This window comes from Cupressus sempervirens, chromosome 3 (assembly GCF_028749045.1).
Source record: "Cupressus sempervirens isolate cs-2001-9-10 chromosome 3, ASM2874904v1, whole genome shotgun sequence".
NCBI classification, from domain to species: Eukaryota; Viridiplantae; Streptophyta; class Pinopsida; order Cupressales; family Cupressaceae; genus Cupressus; species Cupressus sempervirens.
In genome coordinates, this window is record NC_143120.1 from 149750183 (window position 1) to 149762868 (window position 12686).

General features: G+C 38.6%; 2 protein-coding genes across 14 annotated transcripts in view; both read left to right on the top strand.

Moving 5' to 3' along the window:
- The window catches only part of LOC149565194 (cytomatrix protein-like protein), a 77306-nt gene that overhangs the window by 32632 nt on the left and 31988 nt on the right, over positions 1-12686 (top strand). The window lies entirely within an intron of this gene.
- Positions 4515-7533, top strand: LOC149565195 (uncharacterized). Of its 2 annotated transcripts, XM_089817051.1 has the most exons (5): positions 4515-5074; positions 5196-5428; positions 5537-5689; positions 5775-6173; positions 6278-6624. In XM_089817051.1, exons 1-4 carry the CDS (start codon positions 4929-4931, stop codon positions 5846-5848), a joined length of 606 nt encoding a protein of 201 aa, XP_089673177.1. In that variant the 5' UTR covers positions 4515-4928; the 3' UTR covers positions 5849-6173; positions 6278-6624. The 2 variants fall into 2 exon arrangements, with proteins under 2 accessions (XP_089673177.1, XP_089673176.1); XM_089817050.1 differs by lacking the exons at positions 4515-5074; positions 5196-5428; positions 5537-5689 and adding an exon at positions 6812-7533 and having other exon boundaries at positions 5845-6173; positions 6278-6680.

A 12686-nucleotide genomic window follows, 5' to 3' on the forward strand; every position in this document is an offset into this window, starting at 1 on the left:
TGTACTACTTTGAGTAGTCCTCCAAAATTCGTCACAAGCCAATGCAACATTACTGTCAATTCCAATGTTCAGAGTTTAAGGCTTTCAAAAGTTTTTTTCCCCAATTCCAATCCAACGCTATCATTTCTAGGTTGTCAACTACAGGTAGTGTAGTATATGTTTGCAATTTCAATCACAATGTGGGAGCGATGGCCTTCATAAGTTATCTTCTTTTGGGAAACCGTTTTGCTTCCATTTTGCCTCCCAAGATATATACAATTGATTACATTAAGTTGGTTGGAGAGTTTCAGATGTAGATGACATACGCAATGCAAACTTAATTTCAATCACAGATTATTACGTGGCTATAAATTGGTTGATTTAGGAGGCAGAATAGAGGATTCATTGATTGGTACAGTGTAGGAATGACGTGTGTGATGCTGTTGTAGAACATAACTAGATGAGCTAAATGAAGTTCTGGACAACGGAGGTTGTTTACAAAAACAACTGAAGTGAAGTAAGCAATCTGGGTAACTTATGACTATACATAATTATTCGTGAGTGTTAATGTATAGATTAGTTGGACATACATATTGATGATATATTAATAATACTTTGTGTTGATATTTATGTTTATTGTTTCAATTCATATGTATATTAGATATATGTATAAATATACTAATATATATATATATATATATATATATATATATATATATATATAAGTATGAATTAGTGAAAGTGATATTCTAATGTCATTGACTGCCTTTATAAATCTAGTTATGTATTAACTCCTGTCGACGGTTATGTTGTCTTAGATGATGGCTATTGAGTCATGCCCAAAAGACGTGACTCAAATATGAGTCACGCCTACCGGTGTGACCCATAGCCAATACTTAAGTCTTATTTATGTCATTCACCTCTGATGATCAGACACAGCGAACACAAACATTACTACAGTCTTCCAGTGCATATCACTATTGAATACCTATAAATATCTCTGTCGTATGTTCTTGGAAATTACATATCTCTGCATTGTTGGAAACTATAATTGTTATATGCTCTGGTTTAATGACTGTGGCATTGTTACATTGAAAGAACTTATAATCAGATTATTATCTGAAGGAAGCAATCAGAATAGTATTTATCTACAGTCTGTTTACATCAACCTGGTATCAAAGCAGGCTTAAGAAGTGATCCAAAATGAGGCATTATTTAAATACTGTTCAAAATGGTGAACGGCATGAGAATATAAGACAGGTTAGAAGGTGATTCAGACTTTGCAGGCTGGAAACTACGGTTAAAGCTCATATTAAAAGAACATGGCCTAAATAAGTTCATCGAAAAATCTGGCCCACCACCCAAAGGAAATGATGAACTGGAAAAATGGGAGAATGACAACAATAAAGCCATGAAGCTCATTGTGGATGGTGTTAAAACTCATCTACTTCTTGTAATCTCAGAACTATAAACTGCACATGAGATTTACAATGCTTTTGAAGAAGATTTACAAGTTCTCTCTATACAAGTAAATAAGAAGAAGAGAAAACAAAAATTCAAAGGAAAGAAAAAGCAATTTGACTTCTCCAAAATGCAATGTTTTAGATGTGATAAAATTGGGCATCTAGCATCTAAATGTCCTGATAGAATTAAGCAATAAGCATCATTTGCAACTACCCAAAATACAAATGAAAAATTCTGAACATAATGTGTTCTATTCAGCCCTCTCTAGTGAAGTATCAACCAGATCAAGTACTTGGGTAATTGATAGTGGAGCCTCTCGACATATTACAAGTTTTAAAGAACAGTTGGATTCTATCAAAGAAGACTATGTTGATGAAGTAACTATTGGGGATGATACAAGCTATACCGTAAAGGGAATAGGGACATGTACTATACATCTGAAATCAGGAAAAACAATTGAACTTACTAAGGTACTATATGTACCTAGTATAAGAAGAAACTTGGTCTCCATCTCTACTCTTGAAGATAAAGGATTCAGAGTCACATTTATAGAAGGAAAGGTCTTACTTGGCCTAAGAATTCTAACATAAAAAATGCTTACAAGATTGGCTACAGACATGGATGTGTTTAGCAACCTAACTCTCACACTCATTCAACTCTCCTTCATGATTATTTCAAAGGAAAAAAACATTGGCGCAGGAGACTAGGTCATCTTCATTTTTGAGGATTCCGCTCTAGAGACAATGGTAACGGGGCTACCTAAACTTCATCCGTACCATGAAGGAACTTGTAAAGGTTGTGCTTTGGGGAAGGATATTAAAACCACATTTCTCAATAGTCAAAGTAAATCCAAAGAAGATCTAGAACTTATTCACTCAGATTTATGCGGTCCAATGTCGGTTCCTTCACTAGGGGGTTTCCTATACTATATCATATTCATGGATGATTTCTCTAGGAAAACTTGGATCTATTTTCTAAAGAGTAAAGAGTGTGAAGAAATCCTGACAAAATTTAAAGAGTTTAAAGCCCTTGGAGAAAATCTATCTGGAAAGAAAATAAAAGTTCTTAGAACTGACAATGGTAAAGAGTACATTTCAAAGATCTTTATAAATTATTGTAAAATTGTTGGGATTAAGAGGGAGTGTTCTGTTCCCTATAATCCTCAACAAAACGGAATAGCTGAGAGAAAGAACAAAACCATAGTTGAAGCTGCTAAAGCAATGCTTCATGATCAAAATCTTGAAACTTTTCTTTGGGGAGAAGCCTCCAACATTGTTGTTTTCCTTCAAAATAGATGTTCACACTCTCATCTTGAATTCAAGACCCCTAAAGAAGCATTTTCTAGGAAGAAACCTGATCTTAAATACCTAAGAATTTTTGGTTGCCCTGTCTATGTGCACATTCCTAAGGAGAAAAGATCAGAACTAGATCCCTTAGGAAAGAAGGGAATCTTTGTAGGATATAGTGAAACTTCTAAAGCTTATCGTATCTATATCCCTGGACAAAGAAATATTGAACTAAGTCGAGATGTAATATTTGATGAAGATCCAACTTTCAAGAGAGAAGAGACACTAGAAGAACAAAACTCTGACAATGAGAGGGAGTCTCAAACAAAGGAAGATAACTCTATTGAACCTATGGACATTACTCACAATTTCGAGGAAAAGAAAAGACCACTATGGGCTAGAAAGCTAACTGAAGAAAACAATTCCATTCCCTCAGATTTCATTAGGGAAAGAAAACACCCTAACATATATTCTAGTATATTGCATTAATGATTGAAATCAAATCTGAACCATCTAAAGTAAAAGAAGCAATGAAACATCAAAACTGGAAAGATGCCATGATAGAAGAATATAATTCCATAACTTAAAAATGATGTTTGGGATATTGTTCCTAGACCTAAAAATAAATCGGTTATCTCTTCAAAATGGTTATTTAAGATTAAACATGCTGCTGATGAAAGCATCGACAAGTACAAAGCAAGATTTGTAGCAAGAGGATTTTCTCAAAAAGAAGGAATAGACTATGAGGAAACTTTTGCTGCAGTAGGTAGATATACCTCTGTTAGAATTGTTCTATCCATTGTTGCATCCTAGGGATGGAAAATTCATCAAATGGATGTAAGGACTGCATTTTTGAATGGTGTTATAGAAGAGGAAGTTTATCTTGAACAACTTGAAGGTTTTGAAGAAAACAATAAACAATCTCATGTATGTAAACTAAAAAAGGCATTACATGGATTGAAACAAGCGCCCTGAGCTTGGTATGAACAGATCATAGTAATGAGAATTGCCCAAAAATCGCCTGAATCGTCGATTCCGCGACCAGATTCATGTTGGGCGATTTTTTTTGCATCGTGAATCGGTATCGCCGATTTTTGGGCCATGAATCGCCTGAATCGCCGATTAATCGGCGATTCATGTAAAAATCGCCAAAAATCACCTTTAAAACTGGCCATGAATCGCCCGCGGCATGTAAAAAGGGAAGTTGAAATTTTTTAAAAAATCACTTGTTTTTTTCACTTTGTTTTTGACCTATTCTCTTTGTTATAACCCTAAAGGGCCTTCTATTTGTTAAGCATGAGTAGAAGAGAGGAAAAGTGAGAGAGAAGAAGAGAAAAGAAAAACCATAGGTTTCCAACCGGCAAGAAGGAGGAGCACCAAAGAGATCAGCAGGCCATTTGGGGAGCCCATTAATTGCTTTGGGAGCATTAAGGAGCCAATATCAACACTCCTCAACTCATTTGCAAGAGGTAAGTGCTTATTTTTTTCTTGCATGTTAGTGTATTATGCATTTTTTGTTAAATTTTTAGTGTATTATGCGTTTTTTAACTTTTTTGTTAAATTTCTATAGTTTTCAAGAATTTTAGTGTAAATCTTGAATGTTCTTTATTTTTACTAAGTTGCAAGCTAGGGTTTGTTGTTTTCTAATTTTTATTAGCTTCAAACTTTGATATTTTACATAAATTTTTTTATTGCAGCAGCCTTTGCTCTCATTTTTTGCAAATTCCAATGGGTAAAAAAGATGAATGTTGGAAATATAATGAAGAGTTTCCTAGAAGAACCAAATATCAAACAAAATGCATGTTTTGTAAAGAAAAAATAACTTCCGAGGGTATTTATAGATTGAAATTCCACATTGCTGCTATACCTGGACACGATGTTACAGTTTGCACTCACCAAACTCCTGAGGCAAAACGCACTTGCTTAATGGCATTAGAAAAAATTGAAAAAGACAAAGCAAATAGGAAAATGCAAGTTGAAGGGTTAAGGGGTATTGGCTCCCATGTTCCCGCATCTGCAGCCGCATCCACATCTGCATCTGCATCAGCTTCCGCATCTGTAGGTTGTGTTGGAGAGGGTTCTTCTAGGCCTCCTTTTTATCCTAGTGCTTCTGCTCGTGCTCGTGCTAGTGCTAGTTGATCACATACTGAGATAGAGACCCACACCAACCTATTGCAGCCTAGAGTGTGGAAAAATAGAATGGATAGTTACTTTGTGCCCCGCACTACTCCTGGTTCCCAACCCACGCTTGAGGGCATGGGTTTGAACAAGGAGATTCACGATGCTGCCAGAAAGGAGATATGCAAATTTTGGTACTTTTGCAACATTCCATTTATTGCAGCCAGGTAATTGATTCTTTTTTCTTTGTTTTCTTAAAGTTAAAATTAAAAGTAAAAGTAAAACTTTAATTATATCTACTTGTTTTATAATTTGAGTCTTTGACATCTAAACTTTTATTTGTGACAGGGCTCCTTATTGGCAGAATATGATAGATGCGGTTGCTATTTGTGGTCCGGGGTTTAAAGCCCCAACTGAGGCTGAGTTGAGCGGATACCTCCTGGATGAGATGGTAGAGGACATGAGGGTTGACCTCGAGGAGAATCGAAAGGAATGGATTGCAAAGGTTTGCACCATCATGACTGATGGTTGGACCGATAGGAGGAATAGAACACTCCTCAATTTTCTTGTATCCTGTGGAGGTGATTGATCATTCTACTTTCCTACATACATTGTAAATTTTGATTTGTTGAATGCTAATTCGTTAATGATCCATTTAATATTATAATTCGTTGTTTTGTTACTTGTAGGATATACCATGTTCATAAAATCCATTGATGCTTCCGCACATGTGAAAAATGCCACATATTTATGTGAGGCTATTGAGGAAGTTATAGTAGAGGTGGGGGAACAAAATGTGATCCAAGTGGTGACGGATAATGCAACAAATTATGTTGCAGCAAGTAAACTTTTAACTTCGCAAGTTTTGAAAATAAATTTATTTGAATTTTGAAATTTGAGTTTCTAATTGACTTAAAATTGTTGTAGGTAAACTTTTGATGGAGAGGCATCCCACCATATTTTGGTCCCCTTGTGCGGCACACTGCATTGACTCATGTTGAGGAAATTGGCAAACTTGAGTTTGTCAAGTCATGTGTGGAAAGGGCAAAAAACATATGCAAATTCATTTATAATCATGCATTTGTCCTTAGCACAATGAGGAAGTACACAAAAGGCAAGGAGTTAGCTCGCCCAGGTATCACGAGGTTTGCCTCGAATTTCATCACCTTGTAGTCCTTGTTGACATCAAGGGATGGATTGAGGAGCATGTTTGTTGGGCAGGAGTGGATTTGCTCTTCCTATGCCACGACCACTGTAGGGTTAGATGTGGCGGATTGCATATTTGATGAGGATGGTTTTTGGAAACCCGCTAGAGAAATCCTTAAGGTAAATTTATTGCAATTTAACATTTAGTATTTTGCTTTTACTTTAAGTTATATTATTTTATATTTAAGTTTTGACTCAATTTTTTTGTTTTACTTTAAATGTAGGTCACTGAGCCCCTTGTAGCTTTGCTACGAACTACTGATGGGGAGAAGCCCTCTATGGGCTACATTTATGCGGGCATGGATAGGGCCAAGGAGGCCATCAGAGCCCAATATGCAGGAGTGCAGGAGAGGTATGGCCCTATTTGGGACATCATCGATAGGAGATGGCAGAATCAGCTCCATTGACCCATCCACGCAGCAGCTTACTATTTAAATCCGACATTTTGTTTCCGTCTTGAGTTCAAGGTGGATGCAGAGGTTCTCACTAGCTTATACACAGTGATTCAAAGATTGAGTAGCGATGAAAATAGCGCTGCTGCGATTGTTGAGCTAGACCAGTTCAACAATGAGGGGCCACTTTTCTCTGGCAGGATGGCCATAAATGCTCAGACAACACTACAACTAGGTAAAAATTAAATAATATATTCAATGTTCATGAATTTAGATTCTAAACTTAAAATTGATTATATAATGCATTAATTTTAGAGTTGTAATTTTTAAATGAGACTAATTGTTTTTGTTTTTCCCTTATTTCAGATAGATGGTGGCAAATGTTTGGGGCCACAACCCCAAACTTTCAAAAAATTGCCATCCGCATTCTGAGTCAGCCGAGCAGCGCTTCTGGATGTGAGCGCAGTTGGTCCATGTTCGAGCACATCCAGTCGAAGAGGAGAAACACGTTGACAGTGCAGAGGTTGAATGATCTTGTCTTTGTTCATTACAACCTTCATCTTAGGATCAGACAGATTTTGGGCGCTAACTCCTCTTCGATCATTCTGGAAGAGATTGATCCAGAATCAGAGTGGATCACAGAGACCGTGGACCCAATCTTCATTGAGGAAGACCGCGCATGGGTTGACCAGGTGGATGTAGAGGTTGAGGCTGTGGCCAGGGCAGAGGAGGCAGCTAGAGCATGTTCAGGCATTGGTAGACGCACACGCGCACGCACAGACGCAGGCCCTAGCGACGTTATTCATGAGCCCATTGCCCATGCAGGGGACATGGCTCGGCGGTCCTCTAGGACCTACCTTACATGCCTTTCTCATAGGCAAACTGGATACTCAGAGGCTGAGGTTGAGGCTGCAGCAGAGCTAGAGGATGATGATGAGGATGATGAGGCTTGAGCTGGAGCCTTGTTTTTATATTTTGTTTACACTGTATAGATATTGATAGTGATACTGAATCACTGATAGACATATGTTTCAAACTTTCATGGATCTTCATCTTAGATTTATATATACATTTATGATTTGATGTCTTATAGATCTTCATGGTTTCATCTTATTGATTCTATGATTTGAATCATTATGATCATTTGATTTTTATTTACTTCAGCTAGCATACAATTTACATTTTAGTACATAGTGATAACATAGTTACGTATGTGATGGATTTTATGTTTCATGTTTATGTATGTTAGATTCTATGTGATGATGTTATAGTGTTTTTAAGTTATATTCAATAAAGGGTGCATGAAATAAGTCTTAAATTGTTAAAATCTTTACATTTAAAATATTTTTACAAATTTGCCGATTCATCGCTGATTCACCCCCGATTCACGATTCGATTCGACCATGGCGATTTCGATACGATTCCGATTCACGTTACTTTGGAACAGATAGATCATCACTTAACTGAACTTGGTTTCTCTAAAAACATTGCAGATTCTAATCTATATTACTTTTTATATGTTGATGATCTTTTGATTATAGGAGAAGATCATCTTATTGACAAATGTAAACAAGATCTTATATCCGAATTTGAAATGAAGGACTTAGGAACACTACATTATTTCTTGGGACTAGAAGTATGGCAGCATTCAAATGGAATCTTCTTAAATCAAGGGAAATATACTTTGGATCTACTCAAAAGATTTGGCATGTTGGATAGCAAGGCAATGAAGACTCCTATGGAAACAAATCTCAAGAATCTAAAAGAAGCAACAAAAGATTTTGAAAATGTTGATCCTGCTATATATCGACAGATGATTTGTTCTCTAATGTATTTAGTAAACACAAAACCTAACATTTGTTATGCTGTAAATGTTCTTAATCAATACATGTGTGAACTTAAGCAAACTCATTTAGTAGCAGCAAAACACATTCTCAAGTATCTTAGTGGTACAATTGGATATGGTCTAAAATACACTAAAAGTGAACTAAATCTAAGCGGATATACAGACTTTGACTGGGTAGGAAACTCAGAGAATCGTAAGAGCACTTCAGGATGTTGTTTTACTTTGGGGTCAGCAATGATATCTTGGTTTAATCGGAAGCAGTCTTTGGTAGCATAGAATTGTACAGAAGATGAGTATGTAATTGCATCCATGGGAGCAAGAGAAGCTATATGGTTGAGAAAGCTTCTATTTGGATTATTTGGAAAGCCTCTTCCACCTACTACTATCCACTGTGATAACCAAAGCTGCATTAAACTATCCCTTAATCCAGTGTTTCATAACAGATCAAAACACATCGAGATACCATACCACTATGTTCAAGATGGGGTTGAGAAGGATGTAATCAAGTTGAAATATATCAGTATAGAGAATTAGATTGCAGACACTCTTACCAAACCACATACTAAGACAAAGGTGGAGCACTTTTGTAAAGAACTTGGTATGATTGTAAAATTTGAGGAAATGTCTCAGAGAAATTAATTATTGTACATTACACATATTATATAAATATTAAGAAGTGACAACTTTAAAATGATTTCACTTGTATTGGCAAAAGTTGTTGTAAAGTGACGACCTTATAATAACTTGTAGCATGATTCATTTTGTGTAATTGTTTCATGTAAAGGCTTTATCTTATAAATGAACAACTAGGCATTAGATATCATTAAATTGATTATCTACAAGTTGCTTGTATAGATATATTTTCGATACTTGGTGAATATCTTGCCCTGATATTCCGATAGGCCAATACTGTTGGAAGCATGAATGTTGATGATATTCCTATGGGGGAGTATTGGAGATACATGGCTAGATCATTATCATGATGATATGTTACATTCATGATTGTGTTTGTCATTGATGTCAACATAACAGTTTTCTGTGGTATCTAATAGAAGAATAGTGGAAAGATCAAGTTGGTACGGATGATTAGTTGAGTATTCTCACTATCCGAGGTTATGGGAGATACTTTTGAGTATCTAGTATATGCAGTTAACGTCGGGCAAAGAAATGTTAAGTCTGAAAGAAGTTATGTAAGTTTTGGTGATGTCTGTTTTGAGATAGAGTTTACAGAGGCATGTGTTTACTGCATAGGTTAAGTAATGCACACAGATAATGAACAGGAATAGCAGCAACAATATTCCTTTATTCGCATATGCCAAGAGATTACATAATTGGTGATAAGATGCTTTACAATGATCCCAGACAGGTTATAAATACTTTTCGCTGAACCTTCCCGAAGGAGTTTGTCGGCCACAAAACATTAATCTACCCGTCGGCTACAAAATCTGTCCGCTACAAACTGGTTATCGACGTCGTCGACTACAAAATACAAAATTTACCAGGTTAATTAAGTAATGCACACAGATAATGAACAGGAACAATAGCAACAATATTCCTTTATTCGCATATGCCAACAGATTACATAACTGGCGATAAGATGCTTTACAATGATTCCAGACAGGGTATAAATACTTTCCGTCGAACCTTTCCGAAGGAGTTCGTTGGCCACAAAACATTAATCTACCCGTCGGCTACAAAATCTATTCGCTACAAACTGGTTACCAACATTGTCGGCTACAAAGTACAAAATCTGCCGACTACATCCCCCTCAAAAAGAAAAGTCGTCTCCTGACGACTAACAAAATATCTGAGACAAATTAACAACCAAAATACATTAAGTGACTAACTACAACAAGATAGATCTGCCTCTGTCATCACTTTCACATGCATCCCGTGCGTGCACCAAATTGGTTTCCATCCCACGATGCATCTGTAGCCTCTGCTAACACAATATTGTCTCCGTAATCAAGCTGACCTTGATAGCCACCCGTGCTGCTTTCTCTGTTTCCAAATCCTAGGGACCCTTAGCCAAGTGTCGCTGTACTGCCTCCAACTGGATGATCAGCTCCTCTCGAGCTCTCTATGCATCCAACAAGACAACCTCATGTCCAACACCTACTCCAAGTGCCTCTGGTACATGAACACTCCATGCCTGTAGCAGCTCCAAGTCTTCATCAACTGGTCATACTTCCCACGAATGATATCCGCAACGATTGGGGGTCCAAGGGGCAGCGCCCCAGGTATACAGGGCGGGGTCGAGGGTCAGCACCCCTCGCTGCCAAGACCAAATTAGCACTCCGAAACCCACAGAAAAGTCCATGGAACACACCATTTCTGTCATTTTCTGCCGATTCTCCACTTGTCTAGCAACCACTGATGTTTCCCCTTTCCTTTGGCATCATTTGTTCCTCATTTCAAATTGCTTCAATCTGTCGACGTTTGTTTTTTTTTTGTTTTTTTGAAGTTGCTTCTCTGCTCCTCTTCTGATTGCTTCCTTTTGTTGATTTGTATTCGCTCCAAGTCTTCATCAACGATTGCTCCAAGTCTTCATCAACTGGTCATACTTCCCACGAATGATAACCGCAACGATTGGGGGTCCAAGGGGCAGTGCCCCAGGTATACAGGGCGGGGTCGAGGGTCAGCACCCCTCGCTGCCAAGACCAAATTAGCACTCCGAAACCCACAGAAAAGTCCATGGAACACACCATTTCTGTCATTTTCTGCCGATTCTCTACTTGTCTAGCAACCACTGATGTTTCCCCTTTCCTTTGGCATCATTTGTTCCTCATTTCAAATTGCTTCAATCTGTCGACGTTTGTTTTTTTTTTTGTTTTTTTGAAGTTGCTCCTCTGCTCCTCTTCTGATTGCTTCCTTTTGTTGATTTGTATTCGCCACTTCATATAACCATGCCAAAACAATAAGAATGTCATGCCGTGGGAAGGCAAAAAGAACCTGCGGTAACCAATCGCCAAGCCACAGGCACACCTCCCACGCCGGGTAACCTCAGAAGAAATCTCCAACAGAAGGAGCAGCTAGCCGCAGGAGTACCAAGACAAGGCGCAGAGACAATCCACCTAATAACGTTTGCAGAAAGGGAACTACTCAGCTTGTCGTCCACAAATACTGCACCTGCGGAGAGGAAAAACAGTCTGCGGAGTGTGAAGAGCATCCAGTGAGAAGCACCTACGAAATTAGGAAAACATTTGCAGGAAGACAAACATCCGCGAGGAGCAAGATATCCTCGAACGGCACAGACAAATGTCCGCGGAAGATGCAGAATGTAGGCCGTGAGAGGAGTAGAGTCCGCGAGAGAACATACGCTGTGGGAAGAAGAAGATGGAGCTGAAGAAGAAAAGACAACTCCTCGAGCCACCCACGAACACACAGCTGCTACCTCGCGGGAGATAACTGTTGCATTGCCGAAGACATTCGTGGGAACAAACTATCCGCGGGAGAAGAAGACACAGGCGTGGAAGAATGAAAGGTCTTCGCCAAAGATGAAGTCCCTAAGTTCCATGCCTGTCCGTGGAAGCAAATCAAAGCCAAGTCGGGAGAACCTATGGGCAGATATACACGTGAAGCCGTGGCCAAGGCAGAGGGCACCCGCGAAAAAAAAACTCAGTCCGCGGGGGAACATGAAACGTTTGTGGGGATAACACCCATGGGACCACCCGCAGAAAGCTGCCCACGGGATAGTGTGTCCGCGGAGCAGCAGTCCGCGGGGGAACATGAAACACCCGCGGGGATAACACCCACGGGACCACCGGCGGACAGCAATCCACGGGGTGCTCTCGCGAGCACAATCTTTCCCCCCTTTTTTTTTTCTCAATTTTTAAAAAAAAAAAATTATTTAAAAAAAAAAAAAAAACCGCGGCACCTCAATTTTGCCTCGAGGCATCGCCGTTCTGCAACGACAACAACGAGGAAGTTATCTGGTCATTCTGCAATGGCGATGAAGTCTTCTTGGCACTGTATATTTTCAATTTGGATCCGTTGACTGCCTAAAGTACCTCTTGCCCGTCCAAGGTTGACAATTTTCTCGCTCCGTTGTCGCCGACCTTTGAGATTTGGTATGGTCTTACCCATCTAACCTTAAACTTCCTTGGTTTAATTTCATTCCGACTGTCGTACTTTAGTACCAACTGCCTCGGTTGAAACTTTTTGAGTTTGAGATGCTTATCATGCCACGCCTTACATCTGTTCTGTGTCACCTCTGTCGCCCATTGTGCCTGTGGTCGTTGCGCATCTAGATTATTTCTTTGCTGTCGGTTCCCTTCAACCAATTTTATGGTGCGATGCATTCTTTTCTTTCTGTGCGGTCTGTTCACTATGCACCGAATGGTGGGATCTTTTTTTTTGGGTTTGGACTGTATGTTCTTCCCCTCAACTTCAGTC

Excerpts from the sequence above, each read along its gene's own strand:
- LOC149565195 (XM_089817050.1), top strand. The coding sequence starts at position 6,647 with ATGGCCATAAATGCTCAGACAACACTACAACTAG. Across the intron at positions 6,681-6,811 it reads TCAGACAACACTACAACTAG|ATAGATGGTGGCAAATGTTT; the intron begins GTAAAAATTAAA and ends CCCTTATTTCAG.